Source organism: Amaranthus tricolor, chromosome 17 (genome assembly GCF_026212465.1).
Source record: "Amaranthus tricolor cultivar Red isolate AtriRed21 chromosome 17, ASM2621246v1, whole genome shotgun sequence".
NCBI classification, from domain to species: domain Eukaryota; kingdom Viridiplantae; phylum Streptophyta; class Magnoliopsida; order Caryophyllales; family Amaranthaceae; genus Amaranthus; species Amaranthus tricolor.
This window is the reverse complement of record NC_080063.1, coordinates 15,029,620-15,056,816: the sequence shown is the minus strand read 5'-3', so window position 1 is coordinate 15,056,816 and position 27,197 is coordinate 15,029,620. Positions and strand designations below refer to the sequence as shown.

Sequence of the window (27,197 nt, the reverse complement as noted above, 5' to 3'; positions counted from 1 at the left end):
TATATTCATTGACTCAAGCTTCTCCAAATATACCAACTACTTTAAGACTTTATTTGGATAGAGAGAAATAGAAAGAAAAGAAAAAAAAAATTGAAGGGATTGAGATCCCCTTATTTGGATAGCAAAAAGGAAAAAAAATGATTTGGAAGGAAGGAATTTTGAGGAATTAAATCTTTTCATTTTATTAATATTTAAATCTCTCTATACTGTAGTAGGAAAAATTTGGAAGGAAAATAAATTTTTTTTCTTTCCTTTCTCTTTCTTTTCTATACAAACAATGTAGTCTTTTTTTTGGTAAATAAGAAATTTCTTTTCCATTTACTTGAGTAAAGGTCTATACAACCTATACTATATAGTATTTCCCAACTTAGTTGCATCAGTATGGAAACTGAGCCCATCTTCTATGTACATAAAAAAAGCCATAAGTTGGCGTAAAGAAACTATACATCAAAGGCCTATAGATAACTAGTAGACAAAAGACTAGTCAAGATAACAATGTCTATGAACATCAGAAGGCCATCACTACAAGAGGAGATTAATGAAGAAGGAGAGGGATATGTAGCGTCTTGAGTCGAAATTCAACTTCTTCTTTAACTCATAGCACAACAGAATGAAGGGTTTGAACGAGATCTTCCCAAACAACAATGATCCTGCTCTTCCAAATTGCGAAAACAATTAATGAATATATGAATATATGATGCTCATAATTTGCTATTGCACTTTTTTGAGTTTGTACTTCCGAAAGTCTATCCTTGTTATAGGTTTGAGCCTGATGGCTGTCCATTTCTCAATTTCATCTAGGCATCTCTGACTAAAGGAGCATTTAAAATAGATGTGTTGGGTGCTTTTCCTCTTTCTTTTCTCCCTCCTTTTGTGTCCTAATTTGCTATCAAAACATAGAGTAAAACAAGCGCAAATCAAATAGCACAGATCGAATATTTGCTACATTATGAAAGTTGGCACACGCGCCTGAGCAGAGGGTGGCCATGAAAACAATAAAACCTCAAAATTAGGAAAATAACAGGACGCTTCAGTCCAAACTGTCGGAAGTGCCAAGACCAATTTCAGGAAAAGCAAACATCACACCCCACCATTACCCAACAGGCCAAAAACCCCACCATTTTTAAAATTAATTAAAATTTTAACTAAAAGAATAAAAATGATAGAGAAAGTTCCCATTTTGTCCGGTATTTGAGCTATTTTATTTAATTTAATTTATTTATTTATCTCTTTTTCCCTCTCATTAATTTATACTCCTTATTACTCCTACAATGGACAATTGAAGGAATTCCCAATATAAAACAACAAACCATTACTACACCCTACTCATTTCATTTCATTTTCTGTACAACTTCTTTAATCTTCTCAAACTACCTTCTTGCAGAGCAATGTTCAAGGCATTGAATTCCTTTGAGGTAAAATTAAATGACCCATCAATTATAATCTTCTAAATTCTAATTATGTTGAAAAGTTTGGATCTTTATCATAAATTAGTTATGGGTTTTTGCTTATTTTTCTTTGAACATTTTATATTATGAAATGGGAGAAAAATAGAGGTTAAGTAAGTATTAGATGCACTTCATTAAACAAAAAGTTTTAATCTTTTTTATTTATAATAAGCATTCTGTTGCTTATTTTCCTCATGCATTTTGTATAATGAAATGGGAAAAGAGGTTAAGAAGGTATTAGATGCATTTCATTGAACAAAAAGTTTCAATCTTTTATACAAAAGCATTTTGTTGTTAGTTTGGATTTTTATCAAATATAATTTTTGGGTTCTTGCTTATTTTTCCTCGAACAATTTGTAGAATGGAATGAAAAAAAAATAGAGGTTAAGCAGGTACTAGATACACTTAATTGAACAAAAAGCTTCAATATTTTGTCTAAAAAAGCATTTTGTTGAAAGTTTTGATTTTTATCAAAAATAATTTATGGGTTCTTGCTTATTTTTCCTCAATCAATTTGTAGAATAAAATGGGAAGAAATATAAGTTAAGCTAGTATTAGATGCTTTTCATTGAACAAAAGTTTCAATCTTTAACCTAATTTGTTGATTTTTTCCTTCCAAAAGTTGGTTTAAAATAAATAGTTTGTGTTTGTGTTAATGAGTTTTATCTATTTGCATATGGCTTTATTTCATAGATTTAAGTGTTAAATTCACTCTTAGTATAAGATGTGCATGATTCTTCAACTTTACAAGAATTTGTTACCATTTCATTTGAATATGCTAGATAGGAAAAAAGGACAAGATTCTGCAAAAATGAAAAATTTGTTGCTTCATTTGTCTCAAAACTCAATCCTTTTTTCTGGGGTTTTCAAAAAATTGAACCCTTATCTTGGGTTGGTGTTCTTTTAAACTTTCCCTTTTTCTTTTCCCCTTTGACTGGTGTTCAACATTGAATGTTTTGAATGAATTATTCTGATTCACTTACTAAATAAATTACTTGAAATATTTGTTTGAGACTTGAGTCATTTAGTCCTCTTTTTGGCCAAATTTGAGCGGATCACGAATTCAAAAAGCGAATACACCGTGCAGTAGAAGCTGAAACATTTTAGGTCACCATTTTTAAGGGTAGATTAAGGTCATAAAAACAAATCTTATGTTAAATTAGTTGGGGTTTTGCATATTGTGAGTTACCCATTTTAGAAATAAATATAACTTTAATACTTTTTGTGTTAAAATTGCTGTTATAGTTTTTAGCAATTGAAGATTTATAGGTAACAAGTTTTTTGGGTTGGATTGTATCTTTTTATCTGTAGGGAATTTCAAGATTGAAGTGAGTTATAAATCTTTAAGTTGATGGCTGTGAGCTCGGCTTGTAGGGACGCTAACAAAATGGCTGCAGATGCCGGAAAATATGTCCGGTACACGCCTGAGCAGGTTGAAGCCCTTGAGAGGGTTTACCATGAGTGCCCCAAACCCAGCTCTCTTCGTCGTCAACAGCTTGTTAGGGAATGCCCTATCCTCTCCAACATCGAGCCCAAACAAATTAAAGTTTGGTTTCAGAACCGAAGGTATATCAGTTGTTCATATGCTTCTGTCAGTTATCATTGTGTCCTTAAGAATTATGTGATGAATATCTTACATTTTTGGTTGCTCGTGGGGATTTCAGATGTCGAGAGAAGCAAAGAAAAGAGTCATCGAGATTGCAGGCAGTGAATCGGAAATTGACCGCAATGAACAAGCTTTTAATGGAGGAAAATGATAGGTTGCAAAAGCAAGTTGGTCAGTTGGTTTACGAAAATAGTTATTTTCGTCAACAGACCCAAAATGTAAGAACGCAATTGTTTCTTTTTCTTCTAGCTTTCTTATTTTGGAAACCGATGATTGTTCATGTTGGTAGGTAAATTACTAAATTTGGGTCCATAATAAGTTTTCTCGTCGTTCGAATCTCTTAAAATTAACCATTGACATCCTTTTTTTTCGGAAAATAAGTTATTCTCAAATTTACCAAGAACATATTAAGAAATCTAGTTATGAAACATTAGTAGCTTGGGATTGTTATCAAATTTTTCCGGGCTCAATATCTGTTAGGATTGGATATTTTCTTGATTTGAATAGTATGATTTTGTAATAAGGCCTTTTGAGTTTTGTGGTATTAAAGCTTCATTACCGTTCTTATGCAGGCGACACTGGCCACCACAGATACCAGTTGTGACTCAGTGGTGACGAGTGGCCAACAACAAATAACTTCTGAGCGTCCTCCAAAGGATGCGAGCCCTGCAGGGTAATTGGAATTGCTATATTGTTTCGGTTTTTGTCTTTTTGATGAAATCCGAGCTTGTTGCTTTTGTATTTACGATTTTATCTTACTTTTTTTTATGTTCTTTCAGACTTATGTCTATTGCAGAGGAGACTTTAACAGAGTTTCTTTCGAAGGCAACTGGAACCGCTATTGAGTGGATCCAAATGCCTGGAATGAAGGTGATTACTTCCATCATGCTCCGTGCTTTTCGGTTTTTCTGTGTAGTAGAATTTAATCCATCTTAAGAATTGTCGATTACTTATTATATCATATATTTTTATAAGTAATAAGAGTCCAGATCCAACACATCCGTTTTGCAAAAGAAGTAAATCTTGTTTTCTTACGCATACTTAACCATAAAAAGACTTGTAGGTGGTTTGTTAAGGTCTTAGAATCCCTGAAATTGCTCAAGTAGATGGATAAAAGCTGGGTTAATTAATGTGAATTTTCCTTGTTCTTCTACAGCCTGGTCCGGATTCCATTGGAATCATTGCTATTTCTCACGGATGCACTGGAGTTGCGGCTCGTGCATGTGGTCTTGTGAGTCTAGAACCCACAAGAGTTGCCGAAATCCTTAAAGATCGGCTATCATGGTATCGTGATTGTCGAGCTGTTGATGTGATGAACGTGATGTCTACTGGAAATGGGGGAACAATAGAATTACTTTATTTGCAGGTGATTCCGGGAAACCTTATTTCATGCTTTCATTTGGGGATTAATGTGTATTAATGACCAAGAATTTAATGTTTGATTTTGTGTATGAAGCTTTATGCACTTACAACTTTGGCCCCAGCCCGTGATTTTTGGTTGATGCGCTACACTTCTCTTCTCGAAGATGGCAGCATTGTGGTAAGCAATTCTGAAACCTTATGAAAAGCGGCAATGCTGTAGTTCTATGGCTTTCCTGGGGTTTTTCGAGTTTATCTCAAAAGGTCGTTTTTTTTTTCCATTTTGTGTTAGATCTGCGAAAGATCACTAAACAACACTCAGAACGGTCCCAGTATGCCTTCAGTAGAGCATTTTGTGAGAGCCGAAATTTTGCCTAGCGGTTATCTGATTAGACCCTGTGAAGGGGGTGGGTCCATAATTCACATTGTAGATCATATGGACCTAGAGGTATGCGAATCCTATGCATTGTTGTGCCTAATCCGATTCGTAAAACAAGGCATTTGTCTAATTTGTTGATTTTTTATTTTCTAGCCATGGAGGGTACCTGAAGTGCTGCACCCACTATACGAGTCATCTACTTTGCTAGCTCAAAGGACAACAATGGCGGTAAATTATCATTCTTGCTCATAAAGGATTTTACTTAGTTATTGAACGCTGACCTTTTGAGTTTTGACAACTAGTGAGACTTTTAGAAATTCCCGGGATATCATCTCATACTGCTATCTATCTACCTTGTATTTTCAGGCTTTAAGACAGTTAAGGCAGATTTCTCAAGAGATATCTCAACCCGATATCACTGGTTTCGGAAGGCGCCCGGCAGCTTTACGTGCTTTCAGCCAGAGGTTAAGCAAGTAGGTTTCGAACATCTTTACTTTGTTGCTTGTACATTATACTTGTTTAGATGCTAATAAGTTTTGTTATAACAATGTGTTGCACAGAGGTTTTAATGAAGCCGTTAACGGATTCATGGACGAAGGATGGTCTATGATAGAGAGTGATGGAGTCGATGATGTGACGATCCTAGTCAATTCATCGCCTAATAAAATGATGGGTGCAAATCAATTCTATAGCAATGGATTTCCTTCTGTGGGTACTTCTGTGCTATGTGCCCGAGCTTCCATGCTTTTACAGGTGTGCGAAGACAAATTTTGTGTTTGTTCTACTGACCTTCAACGAAAAATTATAACCTTTTTGTTTATAGAGATCATTGGATCTTTTTCCATTGTCACATGATTCGCTTATCTCCTCACGATCGCGAATAAAAAAAAGTGAATTACGGTCGTTTTTTGGCTATTCATGGGCAAATTGAGCGAATCGCGAATTTAAAAAGCGAATTAACGAGCAAATTATGTTACACTGTCTTTTTCATTCCCTATAATATGAGACTAATTTTCTCCACTTCATTATAAATGTGCAGAATGTGCCTCCTGCAGTGCTCCTAAGGTTCTTGCGAGAACATCGATCTGAATGGGCGGATAGCGGCATTGATGCCTATGCAGCAGCTGCTGTCAAGGCTGCACCTTGTACAATTCCAGTGGCTCGTACTGGATGTGTCGGGGGTCAGGTCATTCTTCCTCTTGCGCACACGATTGAAAATGAAGAGGTTAATAATCAAAATTATGTTATTTTCTTTAGTCTTTTTCAGTAGCTCTATGTCGTGGATTTCACTCAATTCCTCACAATGATATTGAGTATTCATCTGTCCAGCAGTTTATGGAGGTTGTTAGGCTTGAAAATCTTGGCCATTATCGAGAAGACATGTTCATGCCAGGAGACATATTTCTACTTCAAGTAAGCTTTACTTGATCATGAATTTTTTTTCACATTGATAAATACTGCTTACTCCCTATGTTTTCATATGTTCTTCCCATTCACTTTTTGTTTTTTTTAGATCTCAATGCAAACTTAAATTTCAAATAACTTTAATTGTGAAATTTTAAAAATTATTGAAATTTGATTTTTAGTAAGTATAAATATTGAGACGAAACTGTCAAGATCCCACATGAATATGTTTTTTAAGATACAAAAGTGAACTGACTTGTGGTTTTGTTTAATTTTCTAGCTCTGTAACGGAGTAGATGAAAATGCTGTAGGCGCATGTGCAGAACTTATTTTTGCTCCCATTGATGCATCATTCTCTGACGATGCTCCTCTTCTTCCTTCCGGTTTCAGAATCATTCCTGTTGATTCGTCCAAGGTGATTGCTCATTCAAAATATGTTCGCTTATTCTTGTTTTCTTTACCTCCAAAGTTATATCCGTTTTTTTTCTTCTTTAGCTCGTATTGACTTGAAAATTTTGATATGATGCAGGACATTTCAAGTCCAAAATGCACTCTTGACCTTACATCTGCCCTTGAGATTGGATCAGCTGGAAACAAAGCACTTGGCGATAAAAACCGGTCTGGAAGTGGGAAATCTGTGATGACTATAGCTTTTCAGTTTGCCTTTGAAATACACCTTCAAGCGAGTGTTGCATCTATGGCCCGGCAGTATGTTAGGAGTATCATATCTTCTGTGCAAAGGGTTGCATCTGCGCTATCCCCTTCTCGATTTGGTTCTCTTGATGATTCTTCTTTATCACCCGGGACTCCTGAGGCACAAACGCTCTCTCGTTGGATTTGTCAAAGCTACAGGTTCACCTCTCAGACCTATTTTGTCTGCATATAATATGTTTCTATTTTGGCTCGTGCATCAAAACTGCACTCTAAAGTTACATTGGGGTTGTCTGATAACTGGTTTTTTGGATTGGCTTTTGGCCAACTTTTGGTTTGTTTGATGGTCAAAAGGCCAATAGAAGTGTTTAGTAAAAAACTGGCTTTTAAGCCAAAATGTAAAAACTAAGTTTGTTAGCTTTTTTCAATGACTTGGCTTTTGGCTTTTTAGTCCTTTTTTCGTCTAATAAACAACCGACAACCAATACCTAATTTTACCAAACATCTTCCTAAACAACCGACTTATCCAACTAGCTTAAAAAAAACTAACAAAGGTAGTCAACGGTTTCAATTGGTGAATCATGCCTACTAAAAAGCTAACCAAAAACCAATAGCAATTTGCCAAACACCCCTTTTAAGATTTGTATAAAGGTGTGCATTCAGATGTACATGTTAGATTCTTGTTGGAAAATATCGTGTTGGGTCAAAGCTGGTTATTGTGTTCATCATTGTGAATCCAAATTTAATGTTGGGTGTAAGTCGATATGGTTAAAGTCGAGCCTGGTTTAATTTGCACAACTTTAGTTGCAAAGAAGACTCATTTTTTCATACCTTTTGTAGCTTCATATAATCTTCGGTTGAAGTGACATTTTGTGTTCGATTTCAATGTTGTACTTCAATATCTACTTTCCATTACCTCAATGCCATTAAGTGATTTCCAAATATTTTGGGGTTCAAATTTACGCAACCTTACCCTTTTGAGAGATAACAAAAAAGTTGTTTTCCAATTGTTCCTCGGTAACAAATCTTGTACTTGGGATCCGAAAATGTAATTAGCTTTAAGTAGTTATTTGATATTAAAGCATCCTTTCCTTTGCAGGTGCTATCTAGGAGTGGAATTACTTAAATCTTGCCACGAAGGAGGAGAATCTGTACTCAAAACTCTCTGGCACCATTCGGATGCCATTTTGTGCTGCTCTTTAAAGGTACCATCGTGCATTTTCATGAACGGTCTCATTCTCCAATATACCGCTCCTAAATGAGTTTTATAAGTGCGAGTGTTGAGTAATTCCTTCTGTCGATTCGTATGTTGCCTTTGAAATTATGCAGGCACTGCCAGTTTTCACGTTTGCAAATCAAGCAGGACTCGACATGCTAGAGACTACCCTCGTTGCGCTTCAAGATATTACATTGGAAAAGATTTTTGATGAACAAGGCCGTAAAGATCTCTTCCCGGAGCTGCCTCAGATAATGCAGCAGGTCAGTAAATGCTTATATGGTACCAAATTGAGGTTTGCTTAATGATGTGGAGTCTAACTTTGAGGGATGGAATTCCCTAGCCATTTTTCCATTCTCAAAGTGTCTAGCCTGCTATCTCATGCCGGATTGACCTGCAAGACTCCCGTTTGTGATCTAATAGGGTCATATCAGTTATATCGTCATGGGTCTGGTCCAACTTGACCCGGACCCATTACTTTGTGTGGACCCAGATGCCGTCCCACAAGGTTTGAAATTTTAGATCCAAATCTAGATCTACAGGTTTATGGGACTATGGGCTTAAATAGATCCAATATCGGTCTTAATTTAATTGTTCATACTTTATCTTTTTATTGGTTCAATTGGTCTTAAATGGGTCTATAAGTCGTGCATAAGTCTAAAATTGGTAGTTTAGAATGAGTCTAAAATTGTGGGTTGCGTTCTAGGGAGGGTTTGTGGCAGGTTTTGAGCGGATCCGAGTCTAAAGACCTTGGATCTTAGACCTAGACCTATGTATTTTTTGGACCCGAACCCGTATAAAATAGGTATAGACTGAGTCTAAAATTGATGTCTTACATGTACATATGTCAATTTATCTATCTATTCCCCACCAATTCTTTTAGATTTATGTATGTATATATCATTGCTTTCTTGTCCTATGTTTAGGGGTTCATTTGCCTTCAAGGAGGTATTTGCATGTCGAGCATGGGAAGACCGATTTCGTACGAACGGGCAGTTGCATGGAAGGTGTTTAGTGACTCGGAGGATGCTCAGTGCATGTGTTTTATGTTTATCAACTGGTCTTTTGTATGATAATTATGCCCGGGTAGTAGTTTCAGTGAAAAATCAACAGGTTAGGAAAGTTAGGATCTTTCAATAGGAATGCCTTTTAGGGAAGCAATGAAGAGGGTTGTATACCTTTGGAATGGCTGATTTTGAGCTGTGCCCTAAAATCATGTAGGCTTTTGTTTCGAAGATACTTCAATACTTTGACCCCTGATTTATGATATCATGTTTTTGTAGCTGCCTTCTTTTTAATTTATGGCCGGACAACTAATCTCATTTTCTTCTGTTCAACTGAATTTGCGTCATTGACTAAAAGACGCTTATTGACTGTTGATTGTTGTGCTGGTTGTTTTGGTGAATGCTAGAAGAGAGATTCCTTGGCGTAGAATCGAATCTGTGGATAAATGGTAGTGGTTTAAAAACAAAAAACAATATGGGAAAAGAGATTAGAGGTTGATGATTGAGAGATTAATGAAATTAAGAGGAGTTGGCTATGGCCAATGGCTATCATGAAGGAAGTGTAATTTGCTAGATGAAGGGTTTGATTTATTATGAGGAGAGGGAATTGATTACCCAAACCTCCTAAGCCCTACCAAACAATTGAAATGGGATTCACTATCCAAATGGAAATTGATCCACAATGCGTCAATCCGTGTAATGTTATAAGTGATTACTTTTTGACTATGAAAGTGCAGTGCATTATAATTGAACGTTAAAATTACGACGGTTAAAAAGCGATAGATACGAACACTTTTTCGTTGCTATTAGGCAACGACCTAACCACACCTAAATATTTTCCTCCTTTAGAATTCAAAATATGCGATGATGCCATATTTTCCAGTGATGAATGGTTGTACGCTTAATTGCAACAGTCACTTAACATTGACGCTCTTATTCAATCAAGATTCGTAAAATTCGAGAAGTGGTAAAACCAAACAAATAATCAATTGCGATTTGCGAGTTGATCTTGAGCGTGGATGTAATCAAATTGCTGCCGGTAACCACACCAGGCCAAAGAATGCAATCCAACCAGAAACACAAAATTTTCTCGTAAACATGCAATCTGGATATACTTTTGTTAATATCTTATATAATTTATTATAATTTTATTGCTCTAAAATTTTTTATTTGTCGGTTAAATTGATCAGTTAACTTGTAAATAATCACTTAAAGTTATAATTAGTCACTTTAAAATTGTACGTGATGACTTTAAGGTTTTAAATGAAAACTTTAAGACTAAAAGTGATCACCCTAAAATAGTAAGTGATCACTTAAAGTTATAATTAGTAACTTTAATATTGTAACTGATCACTTTAAAGTTATAATGATTAGCTGTAATTATATATTAGACCAGTCCAATAAAAATAATAATCTTTAACATAAGATTGTGTTATTTAAGAATTTGTTAAGAACTTGTTATTTTAACTTTTTGGGGGTGATAAAAGCCTTGGTAAACATTTAGCAAACCTAACTTAATCCTCTTATTTCCATTCTCGTCTAAGCATTTATGATTTTCGCAAAGCTTGGTATTTATAATGATCAAAACAATTTGATGTATTTATAAAAAGTGAATTATAATTAAATTAAGATATTACTTATATTTATAGGGGTAAAGCTTTGTTAAAATCTATTAAGAAAGTTACAATATAATCTAATCAATAATTCAACATTAAAACATATATTACTAAAAGTGTCAATTTGCAGATATCATCAACCAATTACTGACTTAAACTATTTGTTATATTTTATTCAAGTGAAATAGAATGTTCTCTTTGAGAAACAACCTTCTAAATTAAAAGTCCACATGTAAATACTCCCACGACGTTTCTTACATTTATCTATTTATTGAGCTGTTTTATGAATAATTTTGGTTATCTTTTAGATTGACTTTTGATTTTGACTTTTAGTCACTTAAAAAGTTCAAAAACATGTTAGATAAAAGAATTTTTGATTGACTTTTACACCAAAACGATAAAGCTAATTTGATTGACTTTTATCATTGATTTTAATTTTGGCTTGTTAATCAACTTTTTCTTTGATAAACATTCAACAACTAATATTTAATTTTACCAAGGATCTTGCTAATAACGAACGCCCCAGAAGCGTTTGTTAATGAAGATAAAATCAATTTTAAATACTCCATCTGTCTTTGAAAGCTAATTCGTTAAAATATATTGTTACATTTATTTATTATTTTGTTTCCAATTTACTTTTTCAAATTTATTTTTGTTGTCTAACACTTTTTTACTAAATATCTTATGAATTTGTTGACTTATTCAACTAGCTTTAAAAGTCATAAAAAAAAATTAACACTCACAGCTGGTCAAATAAGTTAACTAAAAAACAAACAACCAACAACCATTTGCTAAACTCCATACCAAGGAAAAGAAGAAAAAAAATGACATTTTGTGACAAAGTGAGAAATATGTGGATGAGATAAAAATATAAAGTAAATGTATGGATGACAATCAAAGAAAAGTGTGGATTATGGTAAAAAAATAAAAATATACTCCTTCTTATTCATCCTTCTTGTCCCATTTACTTTTGGGTAACTATTCACTAATCATTTATAAATTGTATTTTATGATTAGTCTTTAAGTTAATATATAATTAAGTGAGATCTTATTTCATTCGTCTTAATGCAAAGATTATTAATATTAATTTTTCATAAGTTTTAAGTTTCAAGAATTAAAATGTTGAATTGACAAGTGTAAAAAATATAAGTTAGACGACAATATATTGAATCTATAATCTATAATTATAACTAAAACAAAATACGGATGACATCATCACTTTTAAAATTGCTTACGTGTCACGACCTTAATAAAAGTTTTCTCTCTAAAACTCAATGATGATATTATTGTTATTATGACTAATATTTAAATATTTAACTTTACTACTTTGTAATCATTACTATTATATTATTCATATTGATTGATTGTTTAATTTTTAGATTATATACTTATATGATTTAATGTATTAGAAAACTATGTATTTTATTTCTTTTTTTCAATTATATATTTATAAAATCTTTTTAATTTTATTTATTAAATAATTATAAAATTTTAATTTATGCAAATATGTCAAAAATTTTAATAATAGCCGTACTAGTATGAAATGAATTAAAATAGAAAATATAGCAAGTAGGAGGGAGGGAGTACGTAGGTACTATAGGATTATAATGAAATTAATCTTAGTTTCTTTCAAAAGCTATTGGCTACTTATCATGCTCTAAGACGATAAGCCTATTAAGTGACCCCTTACTAGTTGAACCTTCTTTTAGCTTCCAACTTATATTGAAGTAATCTTTTTTTCTCAAAAAAAAAATAAATAAATTATGATTTAGATGATTAAAGTCATTTAAATATGTGATGATAATTAAAAGAAAAGTATAGGTTATGAAAAAAAATATAAATAGGATAAATTTAATATGACTAACTAAAAAGAAAATCAGACAAATTTCATGAATTAGATGGAGTGTAATTTTGTAGCAGGTCATTCGGATACTTAAGTTTACTTTTTTGGTAAATTACCTACTATAGCAGGTCATCTGGATACTTAAGTTTACTCTCGGTAAATACCCATAAAGTTGGATTATTCATAATTAATCAATAATTAGGATTATTATAGGAAAATTATGAAAAGGTTAAATTATTCTAGGTAATTTTTCCAAAAAAAAAACAAAAGGATTTTATATTAAAAACATTTTATTAAAGCGGTTTAACATCCACACAAAACCATTATACGAAGAAAGCAAAGCAACCAAGAGCTAGGTGCTCGAGGGCTCGTCGAGCTCCCTCTTGACGTGTTGTTGAGGCTTTGTCACGATATTTGAGCTTTTTCCTTTTTTACATTGTGAACCTGTGTTAGAGTATATAACATGTCGTGGGATTTCCACCATTAGTTTGAATTTTTAGTTAAATTGATTTCTTGACAATTAGGTCACAACTCCAACCAACCACTTGACACCATAAGTTTTTAGTAGATAAGGCGGAATATAAGATTTTTTTAATTTGTAGTTTTTATTGTATGAAAAGAGACAAGATTCATAAAAGTAAAAATAAAATAGACAAAATATAATCCAAAATCACACTCACCTTGTTTACATAACAAAACAAGAATTAGTTGACATGCAAATTATTGAATTGATTGACAAAAATGATCATGCATGGTTTGAAAGTTAAGCAAACAATGGAAAAGAAGAAGGAGCTATGAAAAATAAAAATAGAAAAAGTGCTTTTGAACACTTTTGCATGGTCTCCAAGAACTACAATTCAAAACTCTTGTTTGAGGCTTTTTAGATGAAAGCGAATTTCACTTTGTCAAAATAATATCTGATCTTTTCTTTTGCCAGCAAATTTGTGTTGTGTTGTTGTAATGTCACTTGCCTATTTCATACTACTTTTTTAGATTATTAGATTGCAACAAAAGAAATTTATACGGAAATTAATAAATATTGTAATTATTTAAATTGTATGGATATATAATTAAATGGTTGGATGACTAAATAATAATAAAAAAATAGTGAAAATAATTTTATAAAAAAATTATAGCAAAAATAAAAAAAATATATTAAAAAAAGCGAGACAATGTCATAGGAACCGAGGGAGTGATGTGTTGGTGGTCGAATCTTCTATGTTCTTACTACGTGCGTAACGTTATGATTCCACGAGTGTCTTTTTACCAATCATAATTGTAAAGATGCAAAAAATTTACTTTGTTTGAAATGATGATAGTGATAATAATTTGTAGTGTAAATTTGCATTATATGTATGTATCATGATATTTTTATTGTAATAAATATATTATTGATCTTAAAAGGTTTTTGACCATAATTTTTTATTACCATATAATACCACATTATTAACTGATAATGCGTTGGAATGAATTTTGTGAAGAAAAGAGATGGTTGAAATAGGCTGAACATGACTATTAAACCTTTTAAGAGATTTTTCTATCAAATTTACACTAAAATTTTATTACTGTTCCCACTATCAAATATCGACTAGAAAATAAGACGGTATGGCAATAGGCATACGATTAATATGAAAGACATTGCATATATTTCATCATTAGATTTTGCATTCTTAGTTAGTGGCACATAAATAGTTAAATTCAAATCATAATTAAAGTGGCTCTTTGAAATACCAATAATTTTAAATCCAAACCAAATATTTTATATTGACAAGGCCATTTAAAAAAAGTGTACAAGCAATATTGTTAATAAGAAAGTAGGAAAAATTGATTTAAAATTTTAACTTTTGATGTTTTAATTCTAACAATTTTAACTTTCACACATTATTTAAAAATTTTAACTTTTAGAGATATTTTATTTTAAAAATCTCACTTTTATTCGGAAATCCTAAATTAAAAACTTTTTTTTTAAAGAAAAATATACATGGACAAATAAAATCACTTATTTGTTTTCATTTCTAACAGTTGTCATTAATAGGTTAGATGTTTTAATAAAATGTCCTCTAAAATTGAAATTCTGATCATAAACACAAAATTTTGAAATTTTTATAATTGAAATACCTAAAATTAAGAGTTAAAAAACAATTTTTCCAAGAAAGTATTCACAAACTTTTATGTCTTAGAAGTAAATTTAGTTCAACAATCATCAAATAATGAATCTAAGCAAGACATATATCATCACTAGAATGAAATTAGTACAATGCATGACAAAAAATTATTTTGTTTAAATTTATGGCGTTCGTAACATAAAATCGAATTAAATTTGCATTTAAACGGTTTAATTCGGACCAATAAGTTAGCTAAAACTTCCATATTATTATTAAACACTTATAAAATAGATAATTTGACAATCTGATTTTTCATTATGTTTCGAATATACTATATTAGTATCAACATTACATTTACTTATTTAAGTTTTATGTTTTAATGTCAAGCTTGTGTAGTTAGGTGATGCAGGTTTGCATTTTAATTTTATTTAGTCTTTTTTATTATAGGAATTTCATTTTTGAGGATTTTTATAAGGATTTTTCTCGAGCCGAAAGATTCTTTGGCTGCATCCTTCTTTGTGGATATATATGGATTTCCGATACTTCCTTCCCAAACCTTGATCATAGTTTTCTATTAGCGGGATACACGGAGTACGATGATGATAATGTTACTTTTAACAAAAAAACTCTAATTTAAATCAATTCATTTCAATTTACTACTTTTACTTTTTATATAATTTGAGCAAAATAAACATTTAATATTCAATCTTTGAAAATTTTTGAAATTATAAAAAATAATATGATTGGATTGTGAAAAAAAGAAGATGGGTTGAGAAAAGCAAGGGTTTGTGGTCTAGTAAGCACGGTCAAAACATGAAAGCACATTATGATCATGAGTAGAATGCGACATGCATTACTTCTCAAAGTCTTATTCATACAATAGATTTGTGAATGAATGTTAATTAAGAGTAATAAAGATTGTTCGTTAGCCTATTATTATATTGCAACAACCTAAGGTTGATTTCCAAAAGATGAAGAGCATTACTAATTACTAATGTGGCCTTAATAGTCTCATTTATTTTTTACACGAAAATTAATAAATTCAGTATAATTAGTCAAAGTAGTTAATTAATTAGCATGTAAGACAAATTATAAAGAATAAACTTCGTGGATTCATATCCAAAAGTAAAAATATGATAAATTTATAAAAGCGAAGTAAAAAAAAAAAGGGCTACATTAAATGGGATAAAGAAGTAATTAAAATGAAACATTTCACCTTTATTATTTGTTTAACAATGTAATAAGTTGGTGACGATATAACTATACTTTTGTCATGAGATAGAAACGTTTATCCATAAGATTATCTCAACATTCAAGAATTATTGTAGCGTGCCTAGTGTTTTTGTGTGGTATACTTTGTACTGAAAGCAATATTTTCTTTTATAATATGTTATTTTTAGTAATGGGATATAAGAATATCTATCAAACTATATTATTACAAATTTACATAGGAATGGTGATATAGTTGATATCATAAATTTGCCAACTTGTAACATTTACTTTATATATATATATATATATATATATATATATATATATATATATATATATATATATATATATATAAATATATATATATATATATATATATATATATATATATATATATATATATATATATATATATATATATATAATGCACTTTTTAAATTTAAGGTTCTAATTTGATATTTGCTTTCTTATAAATATTTGCATGATCTTGATCATGAGCCATATTAGTTATTGATGAAGGAATAAAGCTTTTGGAAAATGGATGACATGGAAATCAAATTAGTATTTTGATAAAAATTAACTATGTAGTTTGGATTTTAGTGATTTTTTTTATTCTAACTTGAATTTTAGTGTTTTTTTTAATGTTGTTTGTATTGTTGAAAGTAATTTGTCCAATGAAGGAAAACTATGCTATTGAATTTTGTTTATAAGTATGGTTTTTAAAATTGTTATTGATTTAGAAGTTTTCAAGTAATTTTCTATAAATTTTAGAACTCTAAAACCTAAGGGTCTAATAAGAGTTTAAATTAGGATTTAATTTTTTGACTTTACATCTTACTTGAGAAAATAAATTTTTTAGAATTCGAGTCTAAACTCTAATTGTCTAAATCCGAGTCTAATTTTTTGAAACCTTAAAATTAAAGTCCGAATTTGAGCCCCACCTAAAAGTTAGGAGCGAGGTCCAAATAAGGTCTAACTCTGTCCCAAATCCTAAATTCTCCATCCCTAGTTACTATTCCACCTACCATATTGCTTTGTGAGAGATGCCTCGGGTCTTTTTGCACAAAGTGAAGCTAGTTAACACTAAACACAATCTTCATTGGCCTCCACAAGCCGTAACATGCCAAGTTAAGAAGACTATGAAGAAAAACATGGCATTGAGTAGTGACCATTATTATCTATTAGACGTAGCATATATGTATCAGAAAACACCCATAATTGCTTAGTTTTACATTTTCCAAGCCTTTCACAATTTAATTCTAAAGGCAAATTAATTATTAGTTGATCACCATTAGCCACGTGACAAATTAATGAAAGCTCTATCATCTGCCACGTGACTAATTAGTTTTTCGTTTAGTATATATTGTATGATATGATGTTAGAGTATATAACTTATCCTAGAGCCTTAATTATCAGTTTAAGTTTTTGGTTGAGTTGATTTTTTGACATGGTACAGATGCCAGTGTAACAAGAGGTCACAGGTTCGAGTCTCAAGCACCCCTTATTTAGAGTGGAAAATTCAGAGTCAAGGTATGAGAAGGTTTGTACTGCATCAACACTTCTAGTCCCAATAACTCTTGCGTGAGGGGATATCGTGATAGAGAACATAACATATTCTGGGGTCTCAACCATCAGCTTAAGCTTTTGGTTGAGTTGGTACCTTGACATGGTATCAGAAGCCAGCGTGACAAGTGGTTACGGGTTCGAATTTCAACCATCTCTCATTTAGATTGGAAAATTCAGCGTCATGTATAAAAAAGGCTGGTGCTGTATCCACAGTTCTGGTCCAAATTAACTCTTGTGTGTGAAGGCGTATTAGAGAATAAAACATAGCTTAATGCTTCAACCATTAACTTAAGTTTTTGGTTGAGTTAATTTTTTACAGATAATATGTTTGATAAGTCCTACAGCTACGTGATCACTTAAAATTGTCTAAGATATAGGAGCAAAAGGCATATATAAAGGTAAAGACATTTTCACTAGTCCTTTGCTGTAAACCATGTTCATAATTCCATGAAATACAGCTTTTAGGGGCCTGTTATATGTTCATTCATTTTGATTTTCAGAATACTGTTTGACAATTTGTACATAAAAGCTGTATGAATGATCCATCTTCATCAGGGTTTCTAAAGCTTCAATTCTCTTCTCATAAAACATGCATGGTCCCCTTCTTAAAGATTGCTATTTGCCTTAACTTTTCTTTTCCTTTTATCATCTATGCAATTGGACCATTCTCCTTTCAATTTTCCTATTTGAACTTATTTAACAAGTGGTAGGGATTAGGGGTTACGCCTTCGGCTATTAGCTAAATTTATAGACGAATTCAGGATACTAGTATGGCAGTCTATGAAGTGGGCTAAAGCTTACCTTACATGTGTGCTAAACTAATGCGATTTATATTATTATGTATTATATGTTACATAATTTAATGTTAAAATAACTTTTAAGCGCTACGGTTAATTTTGGCCGTGATCAAAGCAAATCGCAGGATTTCGATGTATGTGGCAATCTCTTGATCAGAAACAAAGAAATAGTTGTTTGACGAAACGATAATATTATTAATTGTTTATATTAATTGCTTAATAAACTGTTCAAATTTCTCACATTTTAAAAATTTAAATGAGATTGATTTTTGGTTAGACATGTAGATTGACTACTTATAGTCTTATAAGTGTCATTATTAACAAATTAATTAGGAATAGGCCGTTGAGTTAAACATAGGGCATAGAGAACTTACAAGTACTAACAAGTAACAACAATAAAGAGTAGAAATCATCCAAAAAGTGACCCATTCCATAATAATGAATTTTGTACACTATTACTTCTTTTTTTACTCCTTTACATAAAGTTATATACACACTTTTGAGAAACATTTGCTACAAAGCGAATTAATAAAAAAATAAAATTAAATAAGAAAATATAAATATATAGATGAAAATAGCAAAACATAATAAAATAAAAATAGCAATGGAGTGTGCATCTATTAGGATTAGAGATGTTCAAAACTAATTCGATGATCTGATATTTACTCGAGCTTATAATCGAATTCGATTTGACCCGACTTAAAATAGTTTTACAATTAAGTAAAAATTAATATGGACGCAAAATCCAATTTTAAATATTAAAAATACGTAATCCGAAATCAACATGAGGATTCGAATTAACAATATTTGACTTGCCTACTTTACGGTCCATGATTGGGAGAGAACAGAGAGAATATTTTATGAAAGAATTATTAAAAAGCAAATGTTGGCATTCATGAGTCGACCCCACTATTATTTTACTGCACACATTTGAGCTCATTCTATGTAGTGGATTCCTTACAAAAGGATGTACAACAGAAACACGAGTATAAGACAAACATTAGCTAGCAACATGCTAAAGTTTATTTTAATTTGATTTGGATTCATTTGTACTTATTATTTTTATTTTGTAGGTTAAAATTTAAGTATGATTTTTCTTAGTTATATAATATATAAAAATTAAAATATGTATATAAACAATTTTAATATGTATGTTTAGAAAATTCAATGAAACACAGAATGTAGCAATTTATTTATAGTTTTGCCCACATTATAGCCTTGTGCTTTAAGATTAATGCTAACTCCGTAGCATTAATGGTTACACACATTTGATCAATTAATGCCTTACTCATCTCATCAAATCGATCATCTAACTCCAACAACATTTGATCAATCAAGCTTAGAACGACTTCCACTTGAAAATGGTGGACGCAACTTTTTTGGATTCGTCCACGTTTATACCTTTCGGGAATAACATATATATCATCCATTATGAGAATAAGTAAATGAATTTGAAAATGCATATTACGTCAAATTCATAAGAATCAGAAAAAGAAGTTGATAGAAAAAAGCCCAAATTTTTATAAAAATCCAGAAAACATAAAAAAAATATTAAACACTAGAAAATATCAGTAATAATAACTTAATATAAAAAATCTTCAAAATATCAGTAATAATAATTAAAGCACATAGATAAATGAAGATAGAGAAGAACTAAAATTCTTTTTTAAGAAAATAATTCTTAAAAAACATTCATTAACTATGCATGTGGTAAAATACAATTTAATCACTATACACTGACCACCATATTATATTCACCTAAACTAAACACTAAGGTAAATAATAAACCTTGACTAAATTTAAAATAAAAGCTCAACAACACCTTAAATTGATGAGGCCAAAAATTTTCCAAAAAACCAAAAAAAAAAAAAAAAAAAAAAAAAAAATTCATTTTGAGATTTCCAACCCTAAAACACACCTTCTAGTCTTCAAAATAGACTCTAAACTTTGAACCACATCACTTGAACAAGGCCTAGCACTTGGGTCATTAGCAGTGCATTGAAGGGCCAAATTCATAGTCTCCACAATCTCATTTGGTTTATTTAACCATTGCTCTTGGATCCCGGAATCGATCCACGTGTCAAAATGACAGTCCGAATAACAGTATCTAGCCCACTCGATGATCTCATGGTGGGCCCCCAGCTCGGTGTCTGTGGGCCCTTTTCCGGTCAGAAGTTCAATAAGAACTAGACCATATCCATAGATATCATTCTTGTCAGTGATCTCTTTGGTCTCTTTTGCTTCTGCAATAAAATTATATTAACCCACTTGATTAATTAAACATAATTAATTATTTGTTAAAATATGTAATATATCTTAAGGCTTCAACCATCAATTTAAACTTTTAGTTAAGTTGGTTCATTGACAGAATTATGTTGAATGATTAATTGTAAGAATATATTTACCTCATTTAAGTTATGATCAGAGTCTTAAAATGATTGAATAAAAGCAAATTAAATCATACTCTTAATAAAAAAATTGATAAAAAAAATTACGACCACATAAATCGGCGACACGAGAATATGCTAAATGTTAATAATACAACATAAAGTAGTCCATAATTTGGGGTAAGATAAAATGTAAAATGGGCAATAAAGTAAGCAAAGTACCATGAATTAATGATGGTGTGAGCTGTTATTTGCTTTAAGAAGCAAGTGTGTCCTTAAATGGTGTAACCATGTTGCATTCATGCATAATACTGCAATTTATAACATTGTCTATTATGTCTTCTTCATTCTACTTTGTTGTTTCTTCTTTCTCAAACATTATTTGTAATATGACACATGTGAAGTAGTAATTTCTTGGAATTTATCATTTCTTGCATAATATTTGCTATTATATTCAACTTATGTTTTCCATTTAATTTTATACATTTGTTATGAACTAATTCAATTTGTAATACTTCTGGTTATGTATAATTAAAAATAATAAAAGTTGAGAATAATGATTTTGCTCGGTGGTCGAAGACTTTCCCTTTTATCCATGTGACAGGATTCGATTCTTGTCACTTATAAGACGCATTGATGCTCTCTTCTATTGCACATATGGATTCCGTAGTCTATTTGAATAAAAAATAAATAAAAATTTTATATTAATAAAATTTAAGTTAAAATGAATCAAACAAGATTACATTTAATCTTATTTTAACATATAAATTTAAAAATAAAATGAAAAATTTAGAGTGATAAATCAACAACAAAAAATAGTTACTAGTCATCCAAAAATAGCATAATTGCCCTAATTTAATCTTTTAGTTCTGTCAAGTTTTGTTTACCCTCTTCAATCAATTATATAAAAGCTTTAACACTTTACTTATTTCGAAATAAATAAATAGAGAGGTCTCTTATTTTACACTCCGTTTTCTAATGTTCTTCCTATTTAGAATATTTTATTTTGGAAAGAGAAATTTAATTAAGATTTTCAAAACATATATAGGTGATAAAATATATTCATGTGAAATCTTGTTAGCTTCGTCTTAAAATATACTTTTTATTAAATATTTTTTATAATTTTTTATGATGCGTATTTAGAAATATTTTATATTTTTACTTTGAAAACTCTACAAAAAGTAAATGGGAAGAATTAGGAAACAGAGGGAGTATTAATGTAGACAATTATTTGATATTTATATGGAGAATATGTTAAAATTATCATTTCTTTTATAAATATCACACAAATAACTTTAGCAAACACTAGCTAATTAAATTTTGTCAAGAAATATGTGAAATACTTTTAAATATTTTTCAATGAAATTATTACTATATTTAAATCAATAATTGTGATACTATAATTAGTGTTAGGCTAGAGCAATCTACATACATGAATGAATTGAAATAATTAGCTTCAAACTTTAAAGATAGGAGGGTTGGTGGTTCATATCATTAAGGGTGTGGAAGGTCTAACAAATGATTATGCACTATTACACAATGTTTTTTTTAATTAAAGTTTAATGATATAAACAATAACTTATAAGTTGTAAATGGCAATTTTCTAAAATAGAATTAAATTATGATTTAAATGTATAACTAATACTAATTTTTTTCTAAAAATTATAATGCAAATTATATAAACTACAAAAGCGTGTTTGACAAACAGCTGATAGCTGATTATAGTGCTGATTTTATTAACTGTTTTGACCAACATATTTTAAACCCACTACTATGACCAACTTGTTCAAAAACAGCTTATTCATATCAATAAGCTATTTTAACCAGCTAGTTCACCAAACACTAGAATTAGTTGAATGTTACCACTCAACCCTTTATTTATATCAAAATAAGTTAAAGTTGCTCAATAAGCTAATTTACCAAACACTCCTATGTAATTAATACTTACTTTTCAACAAATAAATAATTTTTTTTTATAAAACATAGAAGTAGATTTTTATCTTACTAGTAGTCTACTATACTATCCTTGTCAAGCTAGGATAATAATCCTTTTTAATTAAGTTAAACAAAACCAGGTTTCTTCGCCATGGAAATTAATTGTACTTGATATACTTTTATATGTTAGTTATAGGAGAATCAACAAGCTTAATAATGAGCATAATGCTCAATACTAGCCTCTAGGTCAAGCATTAGTGCATGTTCATAGTACTATACAACATTATTACTCATACGCAATGAGCCTTATTATATAGGGGTTGGCTTTCACTATAATAAATATATTTAATAAACAACTAATATATAAAGTTTTAATATTAAGTTTGAGATTATTGACAATTATACTAAATTTTTTTAATCAATTTATCTTAATATACAAAACTTTTTAAAAATTATTTGCTATTTTTTAAATTTTATTAATTGATTTTTTCAATAAGAAATATCAACAAGCAACCGTTTTGATAGCTAGCAATATTATGCTGCTTGACTTTGAAAGTCAATCACCATAAAATTACCCACGCTCGACATTAAATATCATATTACATATTTAAACTTATCTAATTTAATCTTAGGTGATTTCACCACTATAACAATTAAATTCATTTATATTTGAAAATTAGTGTTTTTATAATATTATTTGGTATACATTTTACAAAATTTATTGTCAACACTTTCTAATAATAGTAGGATTTGTGATTAATTACCTGGAGCAACATATGCCGAAGACATGAAACTTTTAGGTCCTAAGCAAAACACCCCACCAAGACTCAATCTCAGGCAAACCTTACCGCCTTCTCCGACGAAAACTCTCTCCGGTGACATTTCGCCAACCAAGACGCTTGGCGAACAATGATAATGGAGGAACTTCAATGCTCTAGCAATCCCTAAAGCAATTCTTCTTCTATGTTCCCAACTTAAACCATTTACAACTTCATTCAAAGACTTCCCTTGTACTTTGTCATATATCAAAAGCCCTCCTTTATCATACTTGCATGCCCCAAGAAGCCTTACAATGTTTGGATGCTTGATTTTACCAAATTGTGCAATTTTATCCCACAAATTATCACATGAGATTATGTAATGTTTATTAACATTCAATTCTTCCACTTCAAATTGCATGGTATTATCATTTTTCATGTTAATTATGTCTTGAATAGGTACAAGTTTGGATGCCTTTTGATCAAAGAATTGAACTTCCCAAATGCTATCTTTAATCTCCATTCTTTGGACTAACAATAGTCTTTGTCTCCTCCTCTTGATGGTAATAAATACACACAAAATGATAACCACTACCAACATGAGTACACCTAGGGATATAGCCAGGCCCCACCACACGGTTGTGGTAGGACTCTTATCCCTTTGACATGGTGGCAATCCGATTATAGAGTGGGGCCCACCGCAAAGGTCATTCCCTGTCACTGCACTCAAATTGATGGCAAGGAATGCCCCTGCGGAGGGCAACACTCCACTTAGGTGGTTGTGGGATACATTGACCTCGATCAATGAATTTGTTGTCCCCAAACTCTCGGGAATCTCACCAGAGAGTTGATTTTCCGATAAGTCCAACTGACCTAAAACGGGCATCTGACCCAATCCTCGAGGGATTGGACCAGAAAGCCCATTATGGCTAAGATCAAGGGTTACCAATTTCTTGCATGAGGCTAACTCCTTAGGAATTGATCCTATAATCCGATTCCTAGCAAGGCTCAACAACATCAACTCATCCAACAAACCATAACTAGGAAGAATAGTACCATTAAATCTATTTTCAGATAAATCCAAATTCTCAAGCTTATTACTACTTGCCAAATCAGGCAACCCACCCACAAACTTATTTTTAGCCAAATTTAGCATTTGTAACATTGGCATATCCCATTTCCCTTGATTAATATTCCCTGAAAGATCATTCCTTGAAATATCAAGAAAATAAACATTTTGAAGCTTGCTAAAACCCTTGGGTAACCCACCAGAAAGGGAATTATTTTCAAGCCTAATTCTTTTTAAAGAATGGCATGATCCCAAACTAGATGGGATACTCCCAGAAAGGGAATTGGAAAACAGAATAAGCTTAAAAAGATTTCCTGAATTACAAAGGGAATCAGGGATTTCCCCAGAAAGGGAATTGGTAGAAAGGTCTAAAATTGTAAGGTTATTGGATTTCCCAAGAATTTTAGGTATTTCCCCATGAAATTTATTAGACCATAATTGAAGAACTTGAAGATTTTTCAATAAAGAAATAGACTTTGGGATTTTTCCTGTTAAATTATTGGTAAATAAATGAAGAACTTGTAATTTTTTAAGATGGGAAATATTTTCAGAAATTTCTCCTGAAAAAAAATTATCACTTAAATCTAGGGAAACTAGATTTTTTAGTGAATAAATAGAGGAAGGAATTTTACCACTTAATTTATTTTGGTAAAGAAAAAGATATTCAAGATTTGTAAGATTACCAAAAGAAAAGGGAATTTTACCCTTTAATTTGTTATAAACAAGATCAAGATGATAAAGAGATTTTAACATACCCAAATCATTTGGGATTGTTCCTGAAAAATTGTTGTAACCCAAATAAACCCATTTCAAATTTTTTAATTTTCCCAACTCATTTGGAATTTCACCTAAAAGTTGGTTAGAAGCCAATGTTAAATACTCTAAATAGGTCATATTGGAAATCGAACTCGGGATCTTACCTGTAAGAACATTCCCTCCAAGATCAAGATACCTTAAATTACTTAGTATTCCTAGATTTTTGGGAATGTTCCCAAATATCAAATTATTGGATAAGTCTAAATTTTTGAGCATAGTCCCATATTGCATGGGACTAGGTATATGACTAGTGAGATTATTATTGCTCAAATTTAAACTATTTAGTGACATGGTAGAAAAAATATTATTTGGGATTTTTCCATGAAATTGATTCATTGAAAGATCAATGGAAATAACATTAGAAAGGTGAAATAGTGAAGGGGAAATTTTACCTGAGAGGTTTTTACTTGAAAGATTGATTTTTTGGACATGGGTTTTATTGGGTGTACATGTAATTCCATTCCAATCGCAAAGTGTAATGGAATGATTCCAATTGAAAAGGGAATGAGTTGGGTCTTTTATTAGACTTTTGAAGGATAAAAGATGATTGATTTCATTCCCTTTGATGGGTTCAAAGGTAAGGGAAATTAGGAGGAACAGGTAAATGGTGAAGTTTGATAATGTTAGGAGCATGTTTTTGGGAATGGGAATGGGAATGGGGATGAGAATAGAAATGGGAATGAAATTTTTTGTTTGGTTGAAGGAGGTTTAGCAGAGTGAAGTAATGAGAGTGATCATCCTTTTATGCCTTGGATCTGAAAAAGAAAGAAGAAGATCAAAAAGTATGTAAGATTATAAATCAGACATAAAGTTTATTGTGAAGATGGAAAACATATTAAAAAGCATAAGGTTAGGGAATACTCCTCTTTTCTTTTAGATTACCAATAATAGTCGCATCCTCCTATCGTAAATTTTTAAATAAAACAGTTTCATAATGAGACTATTTTTATAGGACTAACTCAAGTACATTTAGTCTATTTAAGTGATTATTTATAATTCAATAAGGGTGAGGTTAAACTTACACAAGAAATAACTAAATAAAATTAGTTTTTTTCATTAATCTTAAAGAAAATAAAAATTGAATCAAACTATATTGAGTTATCTCACAGTGAGACAATTTTAATAAAGAATTTGTCTTTACAATGTTAAAATGATTAATTATAGAAATAGACAAATTATATGTGTCCATGTCATCCAGCTATCCTCTTATAACATGTAACTAATAGTAATAATCTCAAAGAGATAGAAAAAATAGTATTATTAATTGCATATTTTTTATTTTTTATTTTGAATGAAGTTCCAAACTAGTTATGAAAGAGGGCCAAAAGGGAATATCTTTCTTTTTTTTTTTGTTTTTTTCTTGTCTTTGTTTGTGTAGTGAACATATTTGCCTTTTTCTCATCCCAAGATAATGGTAGGAATAGGCCAAATTTGACTTGATTGATTTAGAATGGGAATATGGGCCTTTGGATGTGAAGATTTATACCTTCATTATACCATAATGTTTACGTTTAATTGTTGGTACCAAAGAGTGTTAAATGAGAATAATTTATAGACGACATTTATATAAAATTGTATTATGTTATTTCTATGATAAAAACTCGTTTCGTATGAGATCGTTTCATCGTGATCACTTTAAAATACTAAATATATATAAGTTAGCTCAATGAAAATAATTTCATTATGAGATCGTCTCATATAAAAATCTGTGTTTACTTAAAAAAAATGTTAATGAGATTTGAATCCGTGACTTGACTAATAACCTAATATAGTCTTATAGTAATATGAAAACCTTTGTTTAGGGTCATCATCTATTTAGGAGTATGTTGTATTTGTACATATCAATATAATAACCTCTTTAATGGCATTGCATGGGGCTATTTGTTCTCTTAATTACACAATCAATTATTATTATTATTATTATTATTATTATTATTATTATTATTATTATCAATTATTATTATTATTATTATTATTATTATTATTATTATTGTAGTCTGAGCAACAATATTAAATACATCCCACC

General features: G+C 30.7%; 2 protein-coding genes across 3 annotated transcripts; one reads left to right on the top strand and one right to left on the bottom strand.

Annotated features, from left to right (window-relative positions):
- The first annotated feature begins 1,208 nt into the window (after positions 1 to 1,208).
- On the top strand, positions 1,209 to 10,098 carry LOC130804580 (homeobox-leucine zipper protein ATHB-15-like). Of its 2 annotated transcripts, none has more exons than XM_057669060.1 (18): positions 1,209 to 1,415; positions 2,760 to 3,014; positions 3,113 to 3,272; positions 3,627 to 3,727; positions 3,834 to 3,924; positions 4,211 to 4,420; positions 4,511 to 4,594; positions 4,706 to 4,861; positions 4,946 to 5,020; positions 5,159 to 5,265; positions 5,353 to 5,545; positions 5,832 to 6,017; positions 6,122 to 6,205; positions 6,477 to 6,611; positions 6,726 to 7,048; positions 7,947 to 8,052; positions 8,177 to 8,326; positions 8,990 to 10,098. In XM_057669060.1, the coding sequence occupies exons 2-18, from the start codon at positions 2,800 to 2,802 to the stop codon at positions 9,134 to 9,136; spliced, it is 2,523 nt and encodes an 840-aa protein (XP_057525043.1). In that variant the 5' UTR covers positions 1,209 to 1,415; positions 2,760 to 2,799; the 3' UTR covers positions 9,137 to 10,098. The 2 variants fall into 2 exon arrangements, with proteins under 2 accessions (XP_057525043.1, XP_057525044.1); XM_057669061.1 differs by having other exon boundaries at positions 6,125 to 6,205; positions 8,990 to 10,097.
- Positions 10,099 to 19,868: 9,770 nt separating this feature from the next.
- LOC130804579 (leucine-rich repeat receptor-like serine/threonine-protein kinase SKM1) lies at positions 19,869 to 25,987 on the bottom strand. Its single transcript, XM_057669059.1, has 2 exons — positions 23,293 to 25,987; positions 19,869 to 20,449 (listed from the first exon to the last, which is right to left on the bottom strand). Exons 1-2 carry the CDS (start codon positions 25,802 to 25,804, stop codon positions 20,094 to 20,096), a joined length of 2,868 nt encoding a protein of 955 aa, XP_057525042.1. The 5' UTR covers positions 25,805 to 25,987; the 3' UTR covers positions 19,869 to 20,093.
- Positions 25,988 to 27,197: the final 1,210 nt, after the last annotated feature.

Bases quoted from the DNA above. Each gene is read 5' to 3' on its own strand.
- LOC130804580 (XM_057669060.1), top strand. From the start codon at position 2,800: ATGGCTGTGAGCTCGGCTTGTAGGGACGCTAACAAAATGGCTGCAGAT. The intron at 6,206-6,476 runs GTAAGCTTTACT...TTAATTTTCTAG, and splicing joins GAGACATATTTCTACTTCAA to CTCTGTAACGGAGTAGATGA. The intron at 8,053-8,176 runs GTACCATCGTGC...GAAATTATGCAG, and splicing joins TTTTGTGCTGCTCTTTAAAG to GCACTGCCAGTTTTCACGTT.
- LOC130804579 (XM_057669059.1), bottom strand. From the start codon at position 25,804: ATGCTCCTAACATTATCAAACTTCACCATTTACCTGTTCCTCCTAATT. The intron at 20,450-23,292 runs GTAATTAATCAC...ATTTTATTGCAG, and splicing joins TTCGGCATATGTTGCTCCAG to AAGCAAAAGAGACCAAAGAG.